This window comes from Sorex araneus, chromosome 2, assembly GCF_027595985.1.
Source record: "Sorex araneus isolate mSorAra2 chromosome 2, mSorAra2.pri, whole genome shotgun sequence".
NCBI classification, from domain to species: domain Eukaryota; kingdom Metazoa; phylum Chordata; class Mammalia; order Eulipotyphla; family Soricidae; genus Sorex; species Sorex araneus.
The window spans coordinates 179,987,337-180,012,374 of NC_073303.1; the positions used below are offsets into that span (position 1 = coordinate 179,987,337).

The 25,038-nt window shown below is 36.3% G+C and overlaps 1 protein-coding gene across 1 annotated transcript in view; it reads right to left on the bottom strand.

Annotated features, from left to right (window-relative positions):
• Positions 1–291: 291 nt before the first annotated feature.
• The window catches only part of SAMSN1 (SAM domain, SH3 domain and nuclear localization signals 1), a 176,813-nt gene continuing 152,066 nt past the window's right edge, over positions 292–25,038 (bottom strand). Inside the window, exons 13-17 of the mRNA XM_055129040.1 lie at positions 20,445–20,574; positions 18,098–18,249; positions 14,438–14,644; positions 11,421–11,571; positions 292–562 (exon numbers count right to left, since the gene is read on the bottom strand). Of these exons, the coding sequence (XP_054985015.1) occupies positions 360–562; positions 11,421–11,571; positions 14,438–14,644; positions 18,098–18,249; positions 20,445–20,574 (843 nt within the window). The 3' untranslated portion in view covers positions 292–359. The remainder of the gene's footprint in view (positions 563–11,420; positions 11,572–14,437; positions 14,645–18,097; positions 18,250–20,444; positions 20,575–25,038) is intronic.

The following is a 25,038-nucleotide window of genomic DNA, read 5'->3' on the forward strand; positions in this document are numbered from 1 at the left end:
AATATACACAAATCCAAAATTAGGTATAAGAAAGGCGACTCTTTTTCTTTTCTTTAATTTTTTTTTGCAGAACTTATCATCTTATAAGATAGACAAACAACACTGTGTCATATATACCAAAGGCTTACACTTACACATAAATTCAAGCAAATGAGATAGTAATGTGTTGCGTTTAAAATAATAACTATACATACTATGTACAATATTTGGGAATGTTGTGAAATTATGAACTTTTATGTACAATGGTTCAGATGAAAACGGTTTTGCTTTGGGTGGTATCTACAAAAAAAACTTAGAATTGAAGCTCCAAAAGAGTTAAAATAGAGTGCTTCTGTAGGGACAAAGCTGAGAGTGTCTGTTCAGTCACTTGGTTCTGTGATAGTAATCTGCTGTACCATGTCTGACAGATTTCCAGACTCCAGATCTTCTTTGCCATTATCTGAATTTTCTGATGAGATATAGCAACCAGAGTCCCTCGGGCAGTCATCTAGCTGTGACTTATTTAAAGAGGTGCCTGGACTTAAGGATAAGGGCACGGATTCATTTTCTTGTTCCTGAATAGCTGCAAAAGGAAAAGAAAGCAGCAGTTAGATAGAGCCAAGAAAAATTTTATTCCTATACTCATTCATCTGTTTCAACATGCCAACCTTGACTTTATTATAATTGAAACCTCTGTAAATAAACAATATGTTTGTTCATTACGAGAGAGATATTTGCACTCAAGTCTTCGAACCACTGAAGTTTGCCCTTTGTTGCTCACTTGCAGTTTCACGGAATTCATGTGTACTGCTTGTATAAGTGAAGATCAATATGGGCTCTCATTTTACATTAATGATAAGTTGCCAGAAAAAGCAGATTGTATTCACAGTGTGACTGATGCCTTGTCCAAATACTCCTTAAAGTAACATTAGAAAAAGTCATTTGTAGTTTAAATGTACAATCCAAGTCAACAGAGATCTTTGTGAACAATTCTCAAATCATGATAATGCAATTAATGAATAAAAGATCACTACAGGGAACAATATTCGTACGGCTTCAATTACTTGGAAATTAACTAGCAAAACTTGAAGTATCCAGAATTTTACTCTGTTTACATTCATCAGAAAAACAGACATAGAAACTAAGTTGCTTTCAGATAATAAAACACTAACCACTAAGACTTCACTAGGAATATCATGTTTGTTGTTTATGTCTATTTAGTTCCTAAGAAGAGTTTTGTTCAGATTAGTAATTCTAATTCATCGACACTGTATTCTAGAGTGAAATGGCATCATCTTTAAGAAAGGGAATTTCATATTACAGATGGGCAAAAGATCTTAAGCAGCCCTATAAAATAGTTTTCATCTTCTTCAGGATTATTTTTCTTGAGTGTTCCCCACGTGACTGTGAAATTTCTTCCTTCATCTCCCCTGACACTAGAAAGGAGTTTTGAGGGGATCTGCATTCTGCGAGGGCACTTCCTCATTAACTAGATGAATCTTAGACTTCTGTCTCTTAGCTCTTTTGTGTGTCTTGCTCTTTTACCTCCTAGTATCATGGATTCCTCATTTTGAGAACAAAGAGCATGCATTTCAGGGTGAAACCTCTGCCTTCAGAACTTACACTTTTTTTTAATCACATTCCAGTGGGGGGGGGGGAAAGGTAAATCTCAAGTTTAAATTCCTTAAGGAAAACAATTGTATAATTTTCCACAGTAGATTATTGTAATGATAAACAATTTATATTTAGAAAATAGAACCAGTGTCTTTTTATTTTCTAATATTCTCCTGCCTTTAAATGCATTTTCTAGACTCCAGCTATTGTCAAACATTCCTTTACGGTCCAGTGTATATCCAATTGTTATCAACCTCTGTTACAAAAGAGAATTGAGCCCTGGTGCCCTAAGGCATCCTGTATGTAATGAATTAACTTTTCTTCAATGTGTCTAGAATGGTGCTAGCTATGTACCATCTATAGGGAAATTGAGAAAATAGTCATTTATATTATGTTGTGATTTAGATAAAGGGCTCAAGTGAAGGAAGGCTGGAAAAAATGATAAAAAATTGAGTCTATCATGTTCAAATGGATCATAAGTAGTTCTTTTAACCTCCTGCTCTTAAGCTCAACAATGAAACGACATTGATGCAATTCTCCTAACTATCATCTATGGCTTTATTTAGCTGTGTATTCAAGTATCAGGTATTTAATCAAGTGATAGTGTAACTAGATCTAACTCTAAGAGGATTATTATGATGGCTATTTAAAAAAAAACAACAACTACCATTTACCAATTTCTGTTTATTAGTCGTAAGTATGTTTAAGGTTGGAGGGGATCCATTTAATATTCATTAGTCTATGTGAATATCAGTCCTTCACTTTTGTTCCTAAGCCCTTCTTTTATGAAAAGGCAGCTTTGAAATAGGACCCCAGTCTCTGAGGAAAACCTTTCTCTCTCTTGCCTCTGCTTTTCTTATTGCAAAGTAAATGAAATTAAATGAGCCAGCCCTGTGTTCCATTATACAAGTGTTTCTGGAAAAGGCCAGAGGAATTAGTCCTTTTATAAGATTCCTGCCACATCAGCAATGATCACTCTAGTTGGAGTGTGACCTTCTGAGTCAAAATGGTTTGAGGGGATAAGGCCAAATTTCCACAGATTATATTTGAGCCTATTACCTGAACATAAAATTAAAAGAACTGAGTTACCTTGCTTTAAACTGGCATCTTAAATAGAATGTGGCATAATAAAAACATTTTATTATCAATGCTACCATCATTTAGGCTGGTTACCAACGGTGGGGCACTAAAATTTAGGCTTAAAGAACTCTGAATTCAAAAAATCAACATTTTGTTCTTTTTTTAAAAAAAAGACCTACTAAAGTTTGTTATTTCATCCCCAGAAGCCTCTACATATTCATCTCAAAGAGAACAATGGAAACAGTACATGACAAAACGACTTTAATAAAGATATCATTGTGAAATATTAGTAATAAAGATGCACTTGGGTTTTTTTTCATTTTCACCCAAGAACCGCTATATCACAGTCTCTAAATTCGACGGATTGATTTGTCTTAAATACAGATTATTTAGTGTCGAAATCTTTTGTTTGCAATTTTTATGGAGAAAGGAAATAGTTTCTCAGTATGAAAGTGACCCAGCAGGGTAATTTATGGAACGGCAGTAATTTGCTAAATGATTTCCTGGTGCAAAGAAAACAGGACTGTGCCTCCTCAAATGCTGCACGCCAGGCTTGCAATCAGACCCCGCAGCTGAGCGGCTGGAGTCCCTCAACTCCAACTCTAAAAAGAAAGGGCGGGTTGTTACGTTACCACGTGGGGATGAAAGTCAGAAGGCGTACAGTGACTGCATATGCAGGATGGATATTCACCTCGACTTGTTTTTGTTTTGTTTTGCTCCTTACACAAATGACCTAGGTCTCAGCCCAAATCTGGGTTGTGCTCTGGGCAGAGTGAATTAATTCACACTATGCATCCACATTTTCTTTGTAAGTCATTAAATCCCTCCATGTGGCCAGGAAACAGGATACAGCTAACGGACCTACCTAGACGATGGAACTGTAATGTTTCTAAGTTTTGTCTCATGGCTCAAGATTTGGGCTAACTAGAAAATAACCCTATATGGTAAGAAACATTTTGTCAGCAAAATGAGAGATGGTTCATCGGAATTGGAACACATCTCTTTTTAAACCCCAAATGCCACATGGTAATTTAATAAATCAATATGTGATATAGTTATTAAAATAAAATAAAACATATACATCACTGTCACTGCCATCCCATTGCTCATCGATTTGCTTGAGTGGGCACGAGTAGCGTCTCCATTGTGAGACTTGTTTGTTACTGTATTTGGCATGTTGAAAACACCATGGGTAGCTTGCCAGGCTCTGCCGCGCCGGCGAGATACTCTCGGTAGCTTGCCAGGCTCTTGAGAGGGGCAGAGGAATCAAACTGGGTCAGCTGCGTGCAAGGTGAACGCCCTACCACTGTGCTGTCGTTCCAGTTCTCAAAACCAATACATATGCACATAATTCACAGTCATAAATGGAAAATTTTCACATTTTAGTTTTTCTCTGTCATGATCAGATCAAGCATAGGCTTTTGTATTTGGTTTTGATAAAAAGTAAAACTCTGGGGACTGGGGAGATGTATCAGCAATCAGGGTACAGGCTTTGCCTGTGCTCAGGTGCTACATGGTCTCCTGAACACCACTGCCTTCGTGACTCTTCAGGTCCCCAGCAAAGCAGGGCCTTGGTCTTGGCATTAAACCACCCTGCCTACTAACCTGTTTATCCCATGGAGTGGTCCGGAGACCCCTGAGAAGTGCTTGGGAGGCCTTTCCCCAACTAAAAATATTCAACTGGTGTACATTTGCCACATATCCCCTAAAGATTCCAGGTTATAAAAATCTGAGTAGACTGGAGAATCATTACATAATTTGCAGAAAGGTCTCTCTGTTGACAGCTAACAGCTTGCATAACAGGAGTCGCAGAAAGTAGTTCTGCACTCAAAACAGTTCTGTGTTCTATATAATGAAACGTCTATGGGCTGGAGAGATAGCATGGTGAGTAAGGCACTTGCACACAACCCAACCTAGTTGTATCCCACTGGATACATATAGTTCCATATAGTACCATTGCTATATGGAACATGTAGCAATTCATGTTCCCTAGCCCTGCCAGGAGTGACTGTTGAGCACAGAGCCAGTCCTGTGAACGGCAGCTGTGACCCTGAAATAAAAATGAAAGAAAGGAAAGAAAGGGAGGGGGAGAAAAAGAAAATAAGAAAAAGAAACCATAAGGTTTTTTGTTCTTAAGAAATAATATTTAGAAACACATTTGTAATGAAGGAGTAATTAGAGTATTAAAATATGTGTGTGTCTTGCCAACAATTTTTAGGCATTATATAAGATCTATGGTTCCAAATTTTAAGATGGTCACTAAGGGACAAAATGTGTCTTAGGGACAAAAATATAAGCCAGCTAATATAATTGTTCATAAAAATTATATTGGGGTTGTGATATTTATTCAACCTCAATTATATTTAAAGTAAAGAGATCTTTAAGGAAATTTTAAAAGTTCCTAGTTCTGGGAAAATGATTTTGTGAGCTAAGGAGAGAAATCATTCTATATTTATCTATTAGAAAGCTGAGGATTCAATAAAAATGCAAACTACACTTGTTTTTGCATTTCTTTCTGAGGTTTATTAACCTGAGAGTTCAGATTTTGACTTTACTGTACAGTGTCCTTGGCATGAAGTTACTACTTCTTCTTCAGGCCAAGTATTAAAAACTAAAGCAACTTATTGGGTATAAAAAATGTTCAATGAACAATCTCAAGAACCACTTATTAAGAATGTGATGTGATTGATTAAAATAAATATGAACCAAAGACAATAAAAAAAAAGAATTCTGTTGTCAGTCATATGAAGATTCTTCTTGGATTTGTGAATTTTTCCCTCTCCCCTCCTTGGAGGATTTGGGCCATATCTGGTAGTTCTGGTGTGTGTGTGTGTTGGGGGGGGGGGGTGTTCTTCTGGCTATACTCAGGATCACTCCTAGCAGAGTTACAGGGGACAAGGAGTCCACAGGGATTGAATCTGAGATCTTATTTCCCCTTTTCCTTTAGCCCAATCTATTATCAAAGAGAAAAAACGAGGGCTGTAGGATAGCTTGCCAGGTATACCAATGAAAGCCACTCTAGAGTCCCACCATTTCTCTTCCTTTCTGGTAAATATGAATTAGTCTTATATTCCAACGGTTTGTTGGTGAAAATTTAATTATTGATGGACTTTCACATTAGTTTATAGTTAAAACTACTAATTAGTTCAGCTGATATTTTTGTTAATTTTATATTAGAGGTAGAAATTCTTAGAAGTGGAGTTTCTGGATAGAGTGTGCATACCAAAGTATTATTTACACATTGGATGACATTTTTTCTATACTGCTCTATAGAAATATTCTAATTTGTATTAATGTACATATGATTAGTGTGTGCAGAAACTAAATCTTGACAATTAAAATTGTCAAAAATCATTTTTGTGTGTCTTCGTGGATTGTGGCAGATTGTTATGATCAGAAAATATATTTTTAACTATTTTAATCTCTTCATATGTTACTCAACAACAATTGTCAACTATTCATTCATAACACAAGACTAGGAGTTTTGGGTCATACACGGTAGCAGGGAATCTGATTTTTCTGTTGATCCAGTCATTAAAAAACATTATAGTTGCTGGAGTGATACTATAGCAGGTAAGGGTGCTTGCCTTGCACGTCACTGACCTGGGTTTGATCCCTGATGTCCCATGAGGTCCCCATACACCACCAGGAGTAACTCCTAAGTGCTGAGCCAGGAGTAATCCCTGCATACAACTGGGTATGGCACAAAAAGCCAAAAAATATTTAAATTTTATACTATCACAGTGCTGCAGAAAACAAGCATTTTATTGTCCTTTTCTAGTAAGACATTTTAAGTTTCTTCTATGATGGGGTTAAAATTCTATGAATTTTCTTCTCTGGGAACAGTTCTTAGGTGGAAGAGTCAAAATGTCTCAACTCAATTCACCTTATTTGTGTTTATAAAATGTGGTATTTTATTCATGAGTCAAATATCAGGGGCTAAAGGCAAAAGACAGCATCAATAAATAAAATTGCATGTAGCCAAATCTCTATAACCACAACTAAATACTGAGTGTGCACTCAGAAATAAATAAATAAGAGTCAAATGACTGTGTTCATTCTCTGCCCTCTCTATGTGGGTGGTTAGCATAATTTTTCATCAAAAACTGTACGTTTCTTGAATCGAGATCCAAATCATATGGCAAGTGGGCTGGAAACACCAGGTAAGCATGTCAGGGGCGAGGGCATCAGGCAACCCTGGCATGCCAGCCAGCCAAGTGCTGGACTGCTGCTTGGCAGGATTGCAAATCTCCCCTGCCGACAGCTTGTGTTCCAAGCTCCTGGCTGGGCCCTGCCATTTGCCCGGCATCTTTTTGGGCAGGTAGGCAGGTGGAAAGGTACAACTGGGGATAACTGAGCAATGAGGGCTGCTGTGACCACAGCTGGTGCCAACAGCTTGGCACATAACCCACCCATCCCCCTTCCTTCTCAGTGCACACTGCAACCACTGGTTGTAGTTACACAAAATACAAATAGACAGATTCTCGAACAGTTTCCTCATTCAGTTCTTAGGTTTTTTTTTTTATGTTTAAAATTGAATTACACCTGTGCTAAAGAGAAAATAAGATATTTGCATTACCCATTTTCCCCAAGGGCAATTGTATACATTTGCACAGGACCAATTTTAAGACATCTCAAAATACTTCTAAATATGGGGGAAAAATGAATAGTTCAGAATAAAGAGAAAATTGTTATTATAAACAACAGTTAACTATTTTCTTTGTGGCATTTTTCAGCAAGTCAAAAGGTTGTGTCTTTTGCACACACACATTCACTATTTTCTTTTCTTACTAGCTGGGAACATTTACCCAAGGTAAATAGACCATTTTTAAATTAAAATGATAAATAGAGAAACCCTTGCATGCACAAAATAAACAGAATTTGCTCTTTTGCTCCTTCACAAGCAAAGTTTCACCCCAATTTTTCTTTTTCTAACCTCATCTGAATTCCCAGTTGAGGGAGCCAGTGACCTAATTCTGCTCAGTTCTAATACAATACAAGAGTAAATTCAGAATATCTATGTGTTGGTCTTGCTGGGATTGCAGAATTCCAAAATCTCCTCTTGGCCCCTAGATAGTCCTGTGATCAGCTCTAATACTATTTGCAAGCCCTTCCATCACCTGTAGGAGAAGTTTCTTTGGCTCCTGTCAAGGAATGACCTAAAAAGTTTAATCCAGTCTACATTTTTAAGGTCTAAGTGGGTACATGTTATCTATTTTGGCCTCATGAAATTTGCTTGTTGTAAGGCTTAGAGTTTTGTTTTTGTCCATATCCCTTCCCCATTCTTTTTGATGCTTTGAGGTACAGCAAATATTCACATGGAAGTTGAGGTCTTTCCTACATTATCACAAAGTTTTAATTCTTCTTCTCAAAACAGGTGCCCACTTTATTCTTCCCAATTATGAAGCATGGAAGCACCAAACTAGATGTTTCCAAACTGACATTTTTCAATGATGAGAAGAAAATGCATACATAAAACACTAACCAGTTTTTCATGCTCCATCCCCCCATACACACAGTAAAGCTAACTATTTTTTTACCTATGTCTGCGACATCCATTTGTTTTTAATAATGTCTCAGTTTTATAAAACCATATATTCAAGGTCTTTATCATTCAGGGTACATGAAGGTTGTGCATTTAATCTTTAGCATGGTTGTAGAAGATATTATTTACAGAATAGGGAACAGATAAAAATAAGCATTCAGCAACATGGTGTCGAATCATCAGAACTCACCATCTTATCAACAAATAGAAGTCATTCTTCTTTATTTCTTGAGAAAAGAAGTTTCATATAAGACAAATAGCTTTCAGTCAGAATAGCCTAACATGCAATATGCATCTTTTTGACATGTATATTCTAGTAGTACTTTAGACTATAAGATTAAAACAAGAAAAATTTCAGGGTTGTATGTTGACAACAGACACTGGTTGAATCTGCATTTTTTCCATTTTTCATCTCTACAGAATTTGGCTAAATGTAGAAATGTTTATATGTTACTAGAGATTATTAAATGTTCAACTTCCAGCGACCTTCAAATGCTGCTTTCTAAAGTATTAAAAATGGAAATTATTGGAAGATTTGTACTTTTTAAAATCATACATTGAAAGAGTGCCCTATCATGCTTTGGAGAGAGAGTCTTTTGTTGGTAGAGAGCCAGGAGTAGTAGATGTGTTTCTAAAAGATTTGAAAACGAGATTAAGGTATGTGACCTTGACAAGGTCACTTACTTTTAGTTTTAATTTTTTCATTGTGCAATGGAAGAACCTAGGGCAGATGTTTCTGGTTTTGTTTTAATTACACGTAGCTCCAATCTATCATTTATAATGCCTAAATTTTTTTGTTAACACTTGTGTTGAGTGATGAAAGATATGAAATGAAGAAATTAAGAGGGCATCTCACGTGGCCCAAGACTAGATTGATCTTACCATTGTGAGTTCCTGCTGAATTCTGCTTTTTCTTTTCTTTTTTTGACTACAAGACATGTTTACTAAGGCTATCTCTGGTCCTTCTCATCACAAATCCTGTTACGGTGCAAACATAAGAGCCCTATACCTTGTAGAGGATTTTTGGTCTTCCTTAAGTTTTAATTTCCACATTATGAGCTGGTAAAGTGGACTGATAGTCCCTGAGACAATTGATAAAGTAGTAGAAAAATTCAATATCTGAATATGGATTCTTCTTTTCATCTGTGTCAGTTTGCACGTGTGTAAGAAAGCTATACTGTCTTTGATTAAAACTATCACTTGGCTACTTAACTATCAGTCTGACCTCTTTGAAATTTATTTCTGGAAATATTTCCTTATATGTAAAAAGAGCTACATTTTTACCTACCAGAAAATTTATAGATGAAAAATAATTATTTACGAGTGTTCCCCCTCCTCCAAAAAACCAAAACAAAACTGGGCTCTCTGCTCATATTTCAGCATCAGATGATTTGGGAGAGTATTGGCAATGATACCCAGCATTATCAATTATAAAAACTCTATTCCTTAATCTGACATTGCTCGTGAGGGACTGTGTTTTGAAGTGACAAGTTGTGAAAGCAATGGTCTCATTAAATGGAAAGATACTGTTATATCAATTTACACTGATCCATTTTCTTTTGGCTTGTACTATTGAGTAAATTGACTATTTTGACCTCTGCCTGCTTTTCTCACACCACCCCCCTCTCTTTTGGCATCTTCTCCTCTCCATAACTTCAAATAATGCAGAGAAACACCCGTGTCTGAAGAGGAAATCAATTCTGCAGGTTTCAGAGTAGCAGTGCACATGAAAACTCTTTGAAACTGAAGTTCTATGTAAATGCAAGGGAATAAGAATAAAGTGAGGTGCAGTTTCCTAAATGCAAACTCCTATGAGACAAATGATCTGTCTACAATTAACACAAGCTGTATAAAAATGTCAAGTTTGTGGGACCTGTCAATGACGTTGTAGGAAGTCCCATAAAAGAATGGTTAGGAAAGGGGACTCCTAAACCTGACTGGCCTCCTTGCTCTCCATGCAGGTTGTTATTTGCAGTGTTAGAAGTTATGGCATTGCATCACAAACACTGTCCCTAGCTTTCTAATTTTCTAGGAACTTGAGTTAGGACAAATTACTTATTTTCTCAATTTCTCCCTACAACAATGGAAACATTCTATATAATGTACAGTCTGTGGAGATTTCACATTAAAGAATATAATAAATGTAAAGATCTTGATTCAAAATATACTAAAATAAAGGAGTTAATGGGGCCAGAGTGATAATAGAGTGGATAAAGTGCTTGCTTTGCTCACAGCTGACCTGGTTCAATCCCTGACACCCCATAACACTTCCAGGAGTGATCTCTGAACAGAGAGCCAAGATTAATCCCTGAGCATCATTGGGTGTGACTTAATAACAAAAAATGGTGTTAATAATCATATTAATACTAATTTTGGAAGAGAAGCTATTTTATGAGAAGCTCTGAGTATCTTCCACATCTCTGAAATTAAGTACCTTCTTTTTCTCCATCACCCCCAACCTTATAACAACATGAAATACTCCTTGCAGAGCTTGATATACCTTAAACTTAGGGTTTTAGGAGTCTGACCAGATTTACTAAGAAGAGTTTTCAGGTTGAGCAGTTCTAAAGACAAAAGTTATCTTATTTTTGCAGACAGAGTTGGTTGAGCCAGTATTCTGCCAAAAGTAAATCTGCCTATATTGCTCTATCTTCAGTTTATACTTACAAATAAAGAGAACCATCTCAGATAATGAAAGTGAATGTTGAATATTTTTGCAAGCTATTATAACATTTAGAAGAATACTATAAACATGTACAAGATGTGCCTAGATGGTAATGAAATGAATTTTTTGTGTGTGATGTGAAGGCTCATTAGCTGAGAGCCATGCTCTGTGCTATTCTACGGAAGTCACATATGACATTTCTCACTAATGGCTCATGCTGTCACTAAATATTTGTCTCTAACTCCTTCAGTCTTTGGGAATGCAGACATCCACTTGCACGTAAATTAATAGCTCTGCAGAATATAAATGAGGTCCCCAGAAAAGTCCTTTCATTTTCTGAGTACAATAAAGAACAAGAGTCCTTTTCCTAATTAAAGACTGGATCAGAGTTTTTTTTCCCAAACCTATAAGAAAATAATTATTTTATGGAAAAGAATATTCTATATGATTTTCAGTAAATGAAACAGCAGTTTTTTTCCATAACTGAACTAATTGCAATAAACTACAATGGGGAGAATGGTAGGTACACACACTTACTTTCTTCATCAAGGAGACTTTCAGTAGCTGATAGTAACCTCATCCTGTCTTCTGGGTTATTGATGTCTAATTCAATGAGATGACTCTCTTTTATATCCTTTAAATCTTCCAGGGTCTCATAACCATTGAGCAGAAGTGTTGAGGTATATTCCTGTGTGGGAGGAAAAAATACATATAATATAATTAATAAGATCCAAATATTATATTTTTAGCTTTCTTTAGATTTAACGAAAGTAGGGGCTGGAACGATAGCACAGCGAGTAGGGCGTTTTCCTTGCACGCGGCTGATCCGGGTTCGATTCCCAGCATCCCATATGGTCCCCCAAGCACTGCCAGGAGTAATTCCTGAATGCATGAGCCAGGAGTAACCCCTGTGCATTGCTGGGTGTGACCCAAAAAGCAAAAAAAAAAAAAAGATTTAACAAAAGTATACAAATACATACGGAAGTCGAAGATAATGCTAGAACTTTAACTGTACATTATTTACTTGTACTGGTTCTCTAGACCGGAGCGATAGTACAGATGGTAGAGCGTTTGCCTTGCACCCGGGTTCGATTCCTTCATCCCTCTCAGAGAGTCGGCAAGCTACTGAGAGTATCCCACCTGCACAGCAGAGCCTGGCAAACTACCTGTGGCGTATTTGATATACCAAAGAAAGTAACAGCAAGTCTCACAATAGAGACCTTACTGGTGCCAGCTCGAGCAAATCGATGAGCAATGGGACGACAGAGCACAGATAGTGCACTGGCTCTCTACTTTTGAAGTCTAGGATATTTAAAATAGTATACTGCATAATTTTGATATTCTGGAAGCACAGATGTAAAGAAAAAAATAATTACATGAACCTATACAGGGTTAAATCAGGGATCAAGTAAATAACTGAGTCATTCATCCAATTTTGGCACTTCATTTTTCAAATAGCTAAATTGACAAAGCTAACATGTCCTAAGTGTGTCAGTAAAGTGTCTCTAATAGAGTAATTATGGAAAGAAAGTTTTATTATCTACTTCTTATTTTGTTTGCTTAATTAAAAAAAGCACCTATTCTCTTTAATTTCTTGAGGTAGGTCAATATCACTGTATCACTGTATCACTGTCATCCTGTTGTTTGTTGATTTACTCGAGCGAGCACCAGTAATGTCTCTATTCCTCCCAGCCCTGAGATTTTAGCAGCCTCTCCTGACTCATCTTTCCCAGTGATTGGAGGCTCTTTCAGAGTCAGGGGAATGAGATCTATTGTTACTGTTTAGGGTATATCGAAAAAATATATATTAACCTATATATTAACCTAAATATATATGTATATATGAAACATAATTCTAAGCAAAAAGTAGACTTAGCTATTTTGTCAAAATTCATTATATAAGCTATATATATATATAGCAAGTCCAAAATTTCTATTTAATAAAGTTATTTTATTTAATATAAAAGCAGTGTGTCTGGGTAAGTTTTCTTTTCTTTTTTCAGCATTATATTTTGTCCACCATTTGCATCAATTTATATAGTTCAAAATTCACAAGTTTCTGATTTCAAATTCAGTTATTTATGTAACCTTGTTCTCAAATAAAATATAAATGCAAAGTGAAGTTGAACGCTTTTCAACTTCTTCAAAAAATTCCATTGCACTTGGCCATAATGTCAATATCCCTATTTTTGCTACTAAACTTCAAACAGATGAAGTATCAAAGGTTTAAGCAATCATAATCAACTTCTTGCCAACCCTTTTAGAAAAAAAAAGAGAAAGAGAGAAGTAAGCATAGTGTTCTTTTAAAGATAATGCGTCCTAGGAGAAACTAAATTAGAACAGAATAAACCAAATCTTCCAACCTGATATAAACATCTAACTATGCATTCTACAGTAAGTTATTCCACTTCCTTAGACCTTGGTTTTCTCACAGGTATAGAAGGAACAAATAACAAAGAGATTCAAATTTCCATCTAGGACAACTCCATTTAAAGCAACACGGGAAGACCTCAATCGTGTGTTTACAGACAGGAATGTCACTAGATAATCCATACAAATAATTAATGAACATTTAACTATTACCTGATATATCTCAAAACTATCTAAGTACTGCCATGTCAACTTGGTTTTTTTTGTTTGTTTGTTTTGTTTTTTTGTTTTTTGTTCTGTGGGTCACACCCGGCGATGCACAGGGATTACTCCTGGCTTTACACTCAGGAATTACTCCTGGTGGTGCTCGAGGGACCATATGGGATGCTGGGAATTGAACCCTGATTGTCTGCGTGCAAGGCAAACTGTACCCTACCCACTGTACTATTGCTCCAGCCCCCTGCCATGTCAACTTGAGTAATAGAACCCAAAACCATAAATTAAGGGAAGCTACACACACATACACACAAATATATTTTTATATATTTATACACATATTTGTATAAAAAGGTATTTTGTTCAATTTTGTCAATATAACAAGAAAATTGTTGCATTATAAATATATACTATACAATTATATGACAATTATTATAACCCAATTAATAATAGTGAGTGCTTAATGGCTTAAGGACCATCATTTTTTAAAAAGTTACTTTAAAAACTCTTAAATTTAGTTGTCTTCTTTAAATCTGGTTTACATACTTGCTCTCTACAATATGCAATTTCCTTTTTAGTTATCCTTTCAATTAATTCCCTGAGGGTTTTGATTTGTTTTTGTTTGTTTTTTACTTTTAATCTTCACTCTCTCTTCTTCTTTCTCATTTATATACTTTACCAGGGGCTTTTCATCTCCCAAGTAGTTTTCATTTTCTTACTGTACTTTCTTAAGATTAATCTCTATTGTCATTTCTAATTGCCATTAAAAAGGTCAAGAAATGTTAGAGCAACAAAGATCCTTGCATAATGGAAGTAATGAAGAGGAAGTAAAAACTATTCTTGGAAGTCAGATATTCCTTCTGTGTAGATTGTGTAATTTTAAACACCATTACAGAGAGATACTGGCCCACTCTTCTCTCTTATTCATCAAATAACAGCAAAATCAAACTAGCCATGGACTCACTAACCTGAAGTTGAATCATCTCTAAGAACTCTTGCAGACTCTTATGCTTTTCGGTGCCACTCCTTCGGTGTGCCTTTGTTTTCCTGGGGGTAACTTCCTCATCTGAGATGACATCCACATAGATAAACTTGAAGTTTCCCACCTTATTATTCAACATTCCTGTCCACATCCCCATTGGTGTTTTGCAGATAATGTCTATGATGTCTCCTTTCTAAGAACAAAGACATAAACTATTAAAAAGGTGGAGAGAGAGAGAGAGAGAGAGAGAGAGAGAGAGAGGCAATAGGCCCACATGTAGGGCTTCCACCAAGATTTAATATCCAACTGATTTGTAGTTTTAGCCTCTCTCCAAAGAAAAGAAGTTTAAACCAATCAACTAGGTGTTTCTTACTTATAATAGTGAGGTACTATGAATGATAAGACCCTCTGCTTTTCCCTTAGGGAAGGTAGGTTTGCTGAAATAATTTTGTCTTTTCTTTTGGTAATAACTTTGTCTAACCCTCTTTCTGATTATTAAACCTTTCCCATATTGTGCAAGCCCCCTGTAGAGAGAGGCTTTTTACTTGGCAGATGGGAGGCTGTCTGATTCGTGGATCATTTAATAAAGCCAATTAGATCTCTATTCTGATGAAATGTGTTCTTTTTTAACAGTATAAATCAAATCTCAGAATTCTTCTGCTACATAATTGGCAAGAAAAATGAAGTAATAACCATTACAATAATGAGAGATTATGGTAAAGGGGCTCATAGATAAGAAATCTAAGAGGAATTTTCTTATGAAATTTCAAAGAAACTACTAGCTATATTGAAGAATGCTTCAACAGGTTTAAAGAAAAGCTCCTATAAGCATTTGGTGACATGTTTGTAGGGTTTTTTTGCTCATCTATTAACTTCTATTTGTAGATTACAACATGTTTTACAATTTTTTTTTCTTTTTGGGTCACACCCAGCGATGCTCAGGGGTTACTCCTGGCTTTGCACTCAGGAATTGTTCCTGGCAGTGCTTGGGGGACCATATGGGATGCCAGGGATCGAACCCGGGTCGGCCGCGTGCAAGGCAAACACCCTACCCGCTGTGCTATCGCTCCAGCCCCACAATATATTTTTGTATACACTATTTATATCCACAACACACCTCTTAGGGTCATGAATGGATGCCCTTGTTACTCTTAAATGTTATAGGAAAGGGAACAAAAGCATCAGAAAACTTCTCAAGGTTTATATAAGGCTAATTGTAGAATGAGAATTTAAGTCAAAATTGTCTGATCTATAAAAGTGTGTTCTTTTCATTAGCCTGTCAAAGCAACATGCAAGTAGCAAAGTTCAAGTAACCCATCATTTCTGGGGGCTCTCCAATTAAGGAAGGGGAAGACAGTGGTGTTTGTGACTCTCTCTCTACTCCTACTTCATTTGAAAAATTTATGATATAAAATAAATCCGTGTAGGTATTGCATCCATCCAAAGTAATGAAAATATTCAGAATTATATAGATAGATATATACATGAATGTATATATATATACACACACATATGTGTGCACTAGGCAGAAATTATCTTAATATTTTTTTCTGTAAAAGATAAAACTTAAATTAAAAAACTTAAAGTATGGAATATGAATTAAAGCACTATGGGGTAGACAAACCAACTGATCTTTTTTCTTTATTCATATTGAGGACTTTAGTTGACTGCAAAATGACACTTACTGGGAAGAACAGAAAATCCTATACAGGTATTTATTTTGTATAGAAAAATTAGTTTCATGCAAATATGTTTTCTATGTTTAAGTCATAGTTAACTTTTTTGAAGTAGTATAGATAACTTTCTGTTACAGAAAGGACAATATAGATTCCACTATTTAGGTAATTTTTATGAATCTACCCTCAAAATGTGAAGCCTGCCACTAAGAATATTTTTTCATATTGCTCTGCGAATATATATTCTTTCACCTAAAACAGCAAAACTGTGTTTATAAAAATAGAATTAATATGATTTAAATATCTAGTTTTTTCAATTTGTGATCATCTGTTCTTCTGGCCCTATGAATTATTTATGTAGTTCCACTAGCCTTTAACAAATCCTAGGCTATACTGGATCAACTAAGCCGACTTGAAAAATCCCTGAAAGCTCCAAGGAAATTTTTAAGCATGACAATTCTTTGCCATATTCTTCCTATTATCCTTTAAACTTACAAAACGTATACATTCTCAGAAAGCCCACAGGTCACTCAGTGAAAATCCAGTTTCACTTTGGGATTCTTATGGATAAGACCCTTGATGGAAACAATAGTATTCAATCCTCAGTGGTAACTGGGGGATTTCGTTGTCTTCTACAAGAGCTTCGCAAACATCACCTCTGCAGCACCTGGAGTGGAGCATTGGCAAGTTGTAGGGAAGGTTAAAATCCTCAGTCAAAATTCAGTTTTGGGGGCTGGAGTGATAGCACAGCGGGTAGGGTGTTTGCCTTGCATGTGGGTGACCTGGGTTCGATTCCCAGCATCCCATATGGTCCCCCAAGCACTGCCAGGAGTGATTCCTGAGTGCAGAGCCAGGAGTAACCCCTGTGCAATGCTGGGTGTGACCCAAAAAACAAAAAAATAAAAACAGAAATGTGTTCAGTGTATTCCCTTCTACTCCCCTCACCTGAGAAGAGTTAGCAGTCTACCTCTTCCTTTTCCTAAAGACAGATTTTTATTTATTTCATTGAAATGACTAAGGAGCCAGTTGTGGGAGCAATATTTTCCTCATTATTCAGTTGAGTTTGTTTATCTGATTTAATAACATAGGAAAGGTAAAGAAAAGGCCTGGATGCTCCAAATATTAAATAATAATAACACCAATGCTGCATAACTTGCAATAATTATTGTTGAACTCTCCTTGGTGTTGACAGCATAAAAAACCCATGATTTTAGTTCCTTTAGCTAGCATATATGTGACACCAGAAGAAATCATTTGACATCTATAAAATATTTTAGCACCAAAATTTCATTCATTTGCAAGATTCTAAGTAATCTTCCCCTTGAGTGTCAGCAGGACTGTGAAAATGAGGCATGATTATTTTGTTATATGACAGAAAGCCTGTGCAGATAAAATTAATCTCTCAAATTCATTTTGTAAGAAAAGGAAAATTATCTTGATGTTTCTGAATTAATCAGACAGATTTTCTTGTAAATAAAGAAATGTGAAGGGCCAGAGAGATGGCATAGAGGTTATGGAGTTGCCCTGCGTGCGGCTGGCTCTGGTTAGATTCCCTGGCATCACATATGGTCCCCCAAACACTGCCAGGGGTCACTTCTGAGCAGAAAGCTAGGAAGAGCCCTTGAGCACTACCTGGCATGCCCCTCAGCTCCTTTCTCTCACCAAAAGAGATTTGAAGTGCATGCGTGACCATTCCTCCCACAGGCCTTGAGGAAACTATCATGTTGTCTTCTAGGTTAGGATTCTCAAGAAGCTGAAAAAGATCGCTCAGTTGACTTTCTGCAAGAAATGGGCTTGAGAGTCCCACAACTAGAAGCAAAGGAATTCTGTCAGCAGCTGGAGACCTTGAGAGAAGACCCGTTGATGCCATCACAATCTCTGACCCCTTGACTCTAGACCAAGGAGAACTTAAGTAAAGACCCCAGGTAGCCATGACAAATCATGCAGAATGTAGATATAATATGCTGTACCTTGATTTTGAGGGAATCAGTGTCATAAGGGCTTGGCGTGAAATCAGTATGCACCCTGGCCCGGCCTCGGAATGGTCCAGTGTAGAGGCCATTGTCGTCAAGTCGAAAGCTATCCCTGTTACTTGTACCATCTGAACAGCTTGTGAATCCACCTGATGAAGGCATAACGGGGGGGGGGGGGTACCAGTTTTTATCAAAGGCTTATCACATTTCGAACCGTTGCGTGGATGCACCATATTAGTGGGAAGACTGAAACATAGGGTGACAGTCTCGGTTTAAGCTTTCGAGTGACTGACTCCTGATTCTGCCTGCTAGTCACTCTCCATCAGCAACTAATGCCCTCTGAGCCACTTCTGGTCTTTGTCCAGCCATTCTGGCTCTCCTCAACCAAGAACCCAAACACTCTCCATGACTGAGTCCAGACAATGTTTGCAGCATTGGACATTTACTAAAGAGGCAGAGAGTATAGACTTAACACCCTCCACCCTCTAGATAATTAATGAGCTAGGTAGTAGAGACTTACTGTCTACCCCACACGCTAAATAATTTTTGTGTATTTAAACAAAGGCAAGAACTTATAACAGCAGTTTGATCTGTGTGTGCTTTTGATCACAGGATCACATGGTTCCTTGAGCTAATCACAACGTAGCAAACATGCTGTCCCAGATTTCTGACTCTCAACAAAAAGCCATCTGAAGGCAGGTCCTGCACAGGGAAGGCAGCACTTTTGCTTGAGAGAGTGTGAGGGAAGGAGACAGTGTATTTCGATGTCTGAGCTTCCGATTGGTTTGAAAAAGTTCAAAGCTGATCATTTAAAACTCCAAATTCTTGTTCTCTGTTCCTCCCCTTTCTCAAATTGAATTTCAGGAGAAAAAGACAAAGGGTAGTCCTTTATTTATTATTTATTATTTTTGCTGTCTGGCTGAGGACTGTGGCTTCTGATGGAGATAACGGTTTCCTGATACTTTCTTCCATTTAAGTCGCTTTTCTTCACTGTAGCTTTTTTGTGCTCTTATTCAATGAGAGAACAGCCCTGGTTTTTCTAACGTTTATGTAAATTATTACAGCGAGATATGAAAATCCTTAGTCTATGTTGTATATGAACTGGTGTATAAAAGGGGGAGAGAGGAGGAAGTTATCTCTAATTACAGAAATTAAGTTTTATGTGGTAACAATTAAATGGAACATCTCCTCTAACCCTCCCTTCTGTGACCACTCAAGATTTTCATGGCTTCTAGTCAATATCATTTTTTATCATATTCAGCATTGCATTTTCAAATGTGTAAACTTACAGCAGAAATGAATACAAGTGAAATCTGAATTTCACACATGCAAAAATATATCCTTCAAATGTTTCTGCATTAGATTTCCCCCCCCTTGTGAAATAATTTCTAAACGTATGGGAAAATAGAGTAAAATTCAGAATATTTAAAACATCTGGTCTTTGCAGTGCATCTTCAAATAATAGAAGCAGTTGATTTAAAAGGAAATGGAAAGCAAACTTTGCAAAAAAGTTTTAGAGCTCTGAAAAGATTAGATGAGTGTATCAGTGTAAATGCAAAATATAATAAAATGTTATAAGGCACTTCTCCACTATCAGTAATTTTCATGCAACTAGTGTAGAAAATCTGTGACTAAATCCTGAGTAATTTCCTTCTTAGAAAAATATGAGTGCTTCCATAGAACCCTTGTTGAACATGTGCTGACTCTTTTTTGTACCTAAATGGAGATATTCTTTCTATTTCATATTTGTTTATTACTTTATCCTTTACTCAGTAATGCTGCATGGAGATACTAAAGCATATGCTAGAACTTATGCAAAGGTCTTACTCTTTTTGAGCTATCAAGGATAAAAGGAAAGGAAAGGAAGAAAAATAAGACAGCAGGGAAAAGGAAAGAAAGAAAGAGAAGGGGAGGGAAGGAAGAAGGTAGAGATAAAAAAGAAGGAATAAAGGAAGGATGAAGATAAAAACATGAAGGCTTTATCTGAACACACTGAGCGTTTTTTAAAAATGTGGATCAGATAATACTGATTCTCTTCAACATACACTTTTAATTTTAGTTTAATCACCCACCACAATCTTCGAGTAATTTCCCTAGAGTCCTGCTGACTATTGTGGGAAGGTTCAACAAAAATCATAATTTGACCAGTATATTACTTATCATTTCAAACAATCGCAACTGGATGGTTTTAACACATCCTACATTTTTGTTATTTCTCTTATCCGGTAACTAGACACTTGTTGCTAATTTGAGAAACAAAACCCAGAGAAACAAATTTGTTGCTTTTAAGAAACTTAACCTTGGATCTCTCATCTATGAACTTGCCCTTATTCTATGATCTTACTTGATGAGCTATGTCCACTATAGATACTGTCCATGGAGTCGCTGGCTTCAAGGGAGATCTTCTCCATGTGAGTCCCAATCATGGGATCACTATTCCGACAAGGCAGAGTATCCTCTACATCTTCCTCATCCTTCAGAAAACATACCAAAGATTAGTGCAGAAAACAGATTTTCATGGAGATATTCACTGTGTGCCTTGACTTAACAAGCAAGATATATCTTAGCAATATATACTTAGGAACACATCCACATAAAATCTGCGAGTCATCGATTGTTAGTTTGGTTCTCATGAAACATTTTATAGGGTACTCCAAAAAGTTCCTTAACTGAAAAACCCCACATTGTGAAATTAACTAAACTGCAATAATCCTTTTACTTTAAAATTAGGATGATAATAATAAGACTCTTTAATGAGAAATTTCAGATTTATTGACATAGTGCTTTATGTATTAAAGCACTTTTGTTTCTTTGTGTTCTTTTTTATCATTTATTTACCACCATTACTAATCCTCCGAGATCTGATATTACAAGTATAAACTCTGTATAGTTGTATCACGTCAGTTATTTGCACCCTACCAGATCACTAGATATGAATAAAACATGCACACTTTGCAATTCTAAAGCAAAGCTTATCTAAGAAGCTTTACAAATTTCATACTGTGCTTGCCACCTAGTCAAGTGAAAAGCAAATCTTGCATAAAATTAGGAAAGACAGACAATTTCAAAACAAATTACATCTGCTTGAAAACATCTCAAATGTTTTCCATATTTAGACAGTTTGGACAAAATTTATGAATTTCTTAATATTCCTCAAAATGTAATTGAAAGTTCCTCATTTTTCAGATATTTAATTGTTCATAAAACTTCAGATATACATGGTATATAATCAGATTTATTCTTTGCTTTTATCCATTTCTTTGTTCACTCATTCTGTCATTCATTATAAGTTTTTAGAAGAATATTTTAGCAAATTGGCACTGCTTTGAGAACTGGAAGATATCATGGTAAAGAAAGTAAGAATTCTTTAGTGAAATCTGTTTTAATGTGTATATGTCTACATGTGCATGTCTGTAATATTGGAGAGGTATACATAAACAAAATGAAAGATGCAATTCAGAAAATAAGTTCTATGAAGGAAATGAAACTGGCTGATATTGGAGATTTAACTATTTGGATTCAAGTTGTGGGAAGGTAGCCAATTTAGTAGAACTAAGTTCCAGAGTCTCTTGCCCCCACGCCTGGTTGTCTTCAGCGGGACCCCTCAGAGGGGGTGGGCTGAGTCTCCCTTCCCATCCCAAGCAGAGCCCCTGCAGCTGAAGACTTCTGGAACCCAGCCACAGCCATGCTCAACGCCCCTCTCCACACATTCAGATGAGCCTCACACATGAAGGAATCGGCAGAGGAACTCAGGTGTGTGGGACCCGCGGCTGAGATCTCCAAGCCTGCTCAGATCAGGACTGGGCCTCTTCTGCCCAGATCCTCCATTTTTCAGTAGCTAGGCGGTCACACCCAGAAACTGCCCCTGGCGCCGTGCAATCCCACCAAAAGCCAGTATCCAGAGACTAAAACCAAGCTCCTGGAAGTAACATCTTATAGCCAAGTTCTTCTTGGAGAACCTGGCAAGCTACCGAGAGTTTCCTGCTCACATGAGAAAGCCTGGCAAGCTCCCTGTGGCGTATTCATATGCCAAAACCATTAACAATGATGGGTCTCATTCCCCTGACCCTGAAAGAGCCTCCAATGCGGCACCGTTGGAAAGGACGAGTAAAAAGAGGCTTCTAAAATCTCAGGGCTAGGATGAATGGAGACATTACTGAGACTGCTCGAGAAAATCAGCCATCAACAGGATGATGATGATGATGGACTTCCAAAAACCTCTTCCATAAGAAATTTATGCTCTGAATGTCAAACCCGAGTAAAAAGAAGACATAACAAATTTAGAGACAGTTTTCCAAGTCAAAGTAATAGCAGTATAACTAAACTCAAAATCAACTTGTGTTGTACAGTGGAAAGCAATCAAGCAATGAAGGTAAAATTGAGAGTGAGGACAAAGAGAGTGTATGTGCTACCATATTCTCATGGGAGCCATGCACCCTGTTTACGACCAAAACAGTGAGAAAATATATAAATAGTTTGATGTGTGGTTGAAAACTTTTGTTCAAGTCCTCATCAATATGATCAAAGTTTTCTTAGAACAGTATTGAAGTCTGAGACTCTCATTGATCTTTCCTTATTTTACAGATGTCAGGTTGACATTACACTCTGAAGCCTTTTCCTTACTGATTCTTTTTTTTTTCTTTTTATTCTTTGACAGGAATATTATCCACAATAAAATCTATTGTGTCTATTCCTTTCTGGGATTTCCTGCCCATAGGAGTAGAGTGAATACACCATAGATAAGAACTGTATTGTGGTGACATTGTGAAATTTTAATCAGAGAAATGAAAATTCTCAATTCCACTGCTGAAAGAACTTTCTAGCTTTGATGTGGATGATGTATTTTATGAGAAAAGAGGAGGAAGGAAAACTAATTAGGTGGCTATTATGGTAATCCAGGCAAGTGAGTTTGTTATTTGATCCAAAGCAGGACCAGTTTACATGGGAAAAGTAGGTATTTTAGGTATAATTTGACTTTAGAATCAAGAGAATGTTCTGAAGAACTGGTATGAAAGTTAGAAGAAAGAAAGAATGTCAATTTATTATCTTTCCTTCTACCAACCCCGACCAACACTCTCTCTTTCTTTCTAATACCTAATGTTGTGGCAATCTTGTCTGTTAGCACTGAGAAGACTGAACTCGAAACTATTTTTCAGGGTTAGAGCTCAAAGAATCAATAATTAAGTTTTGTATATACTATATTGTGGATATCCATGTCAATGATAATACAAATAATCAATTAATTGTATAATTATAATAGATTCTAAGTAGAGATTTGACTTTCAAATGTTAAGAGGTTGAATATGTCAATTAGAGGAGAGAAGACACTGAGATTGCTCACAAAAAGGTCTCAGGAATACTCAATAGTTAGAGAGACAAGAAATAAAGCAGAATCAGGGGCCAGGAAGATAGATTAAAGGGCTAAGTGCATGAGAGCGTGTTCTGCATGCATGAGGTACAGGTTCAATCCTTGGCACCCTTTGTTGTCCTGAGTACTACTGGAAGCAATCCATGAGCACATATCTGGGGGTACTCTCTAAGCATTACTGGCTATCCCCCCCCCCAACAAAATAAAACATAAAATCAACAACAGAGACATACAGAGTCAGAGACAGAGACTGAGGGGAAGAGAGATAAGAAATAAAGCAAATCAAGAAAGAAATCCAGAACAAATTCTTAGGAAATAAAGAAAAATTCATATATTTAAGTTGTCTTAAATTATAGATTAAAAGTAATATAAAAAAGCAGAGTGATCACTGGATTTTACAACATGGAAGCAACTACTGGTTGTGCCAATTATTTTGGGCTCATTGGGGCAAAGAGTTCTGTTGATGTAGGTCAAAAAGAGAATGGACGTAAGACATACAAATTAGGGAAGATTATGGACCAGAGAAATAGCAGAGGATAAGGAGTTTTTCTTAAACATGGCAGATTTCGGTTTGATACCTGACACCCCATGTGTAGTTATCACACCACACTAAGAGTGATGCTTGAGAACAGAGCCAGGGGTAGGAAATAAGTAATGCTGAGTGTGACTCCAAAAGCAAACTATTAAAAAAATGCTATATGCAGCTCAATAGAATAATAAAATTGAAAGTCCAGAAGTCAACCTATGATCCTTATATTTATGATCAATTGAGAGTTAAAAGAGTAGCAAGAAAATGGGGATAGAGCAGTCTTTTTAGCAAGCAATACTGATATCTGCATATTACGTGAAAAAAAGATTGAATCTGAACTACAACATATTATATAGAAAAAGTAATGAGTAATGAGTCATATACCAAAGTTCAAGAGATACATCTACAAAACTCTTAGAAGAAATATACTAAACAGAAGATTCTAGACAAAAAAATTATGAAATTAAAATAGAAGATAAATTGAACTACTTCATTCATGTTGCAATTATTAAAAAGTGAAACTATAATATAGAGATAATATACATGTTGCAAATCATATTACCAGACTAGGGACTTGGGCCAAGAGTATATTGTAGCATGCTTATAATTCAACAACAAAAAGACAATCAAATTAAAATACAGGTATGAGATTGGCATGAACATTTACTTACAAAGGGTATTAATTGACTAATAAATACACGAGATTATCAACATTATTAGTGATTACATAATTGTAAATCAAAATCACATCGAGCTTCTAATTCACCCAAATAAAATGACTAAAATCAAAAACATAACAAGTTGTTGACAAAACTGAAGAATGTAAAACTCTACATTGGTAGTAGAAATGTAAAATAATGTAGTTGCAATACAGTTTGCCAGTTTATTAGACAGTTATTATAAATCAAATAAAAATGAATTTCCATATATAAAATCTTGTACCAAATTATTAATATAAGATTATCTTTAACAGCCAAAATATGGAAGCAACCCAAATGTGAAAGGGATGAATAAAGGTCACTGACTGATTTCTTCAGAATA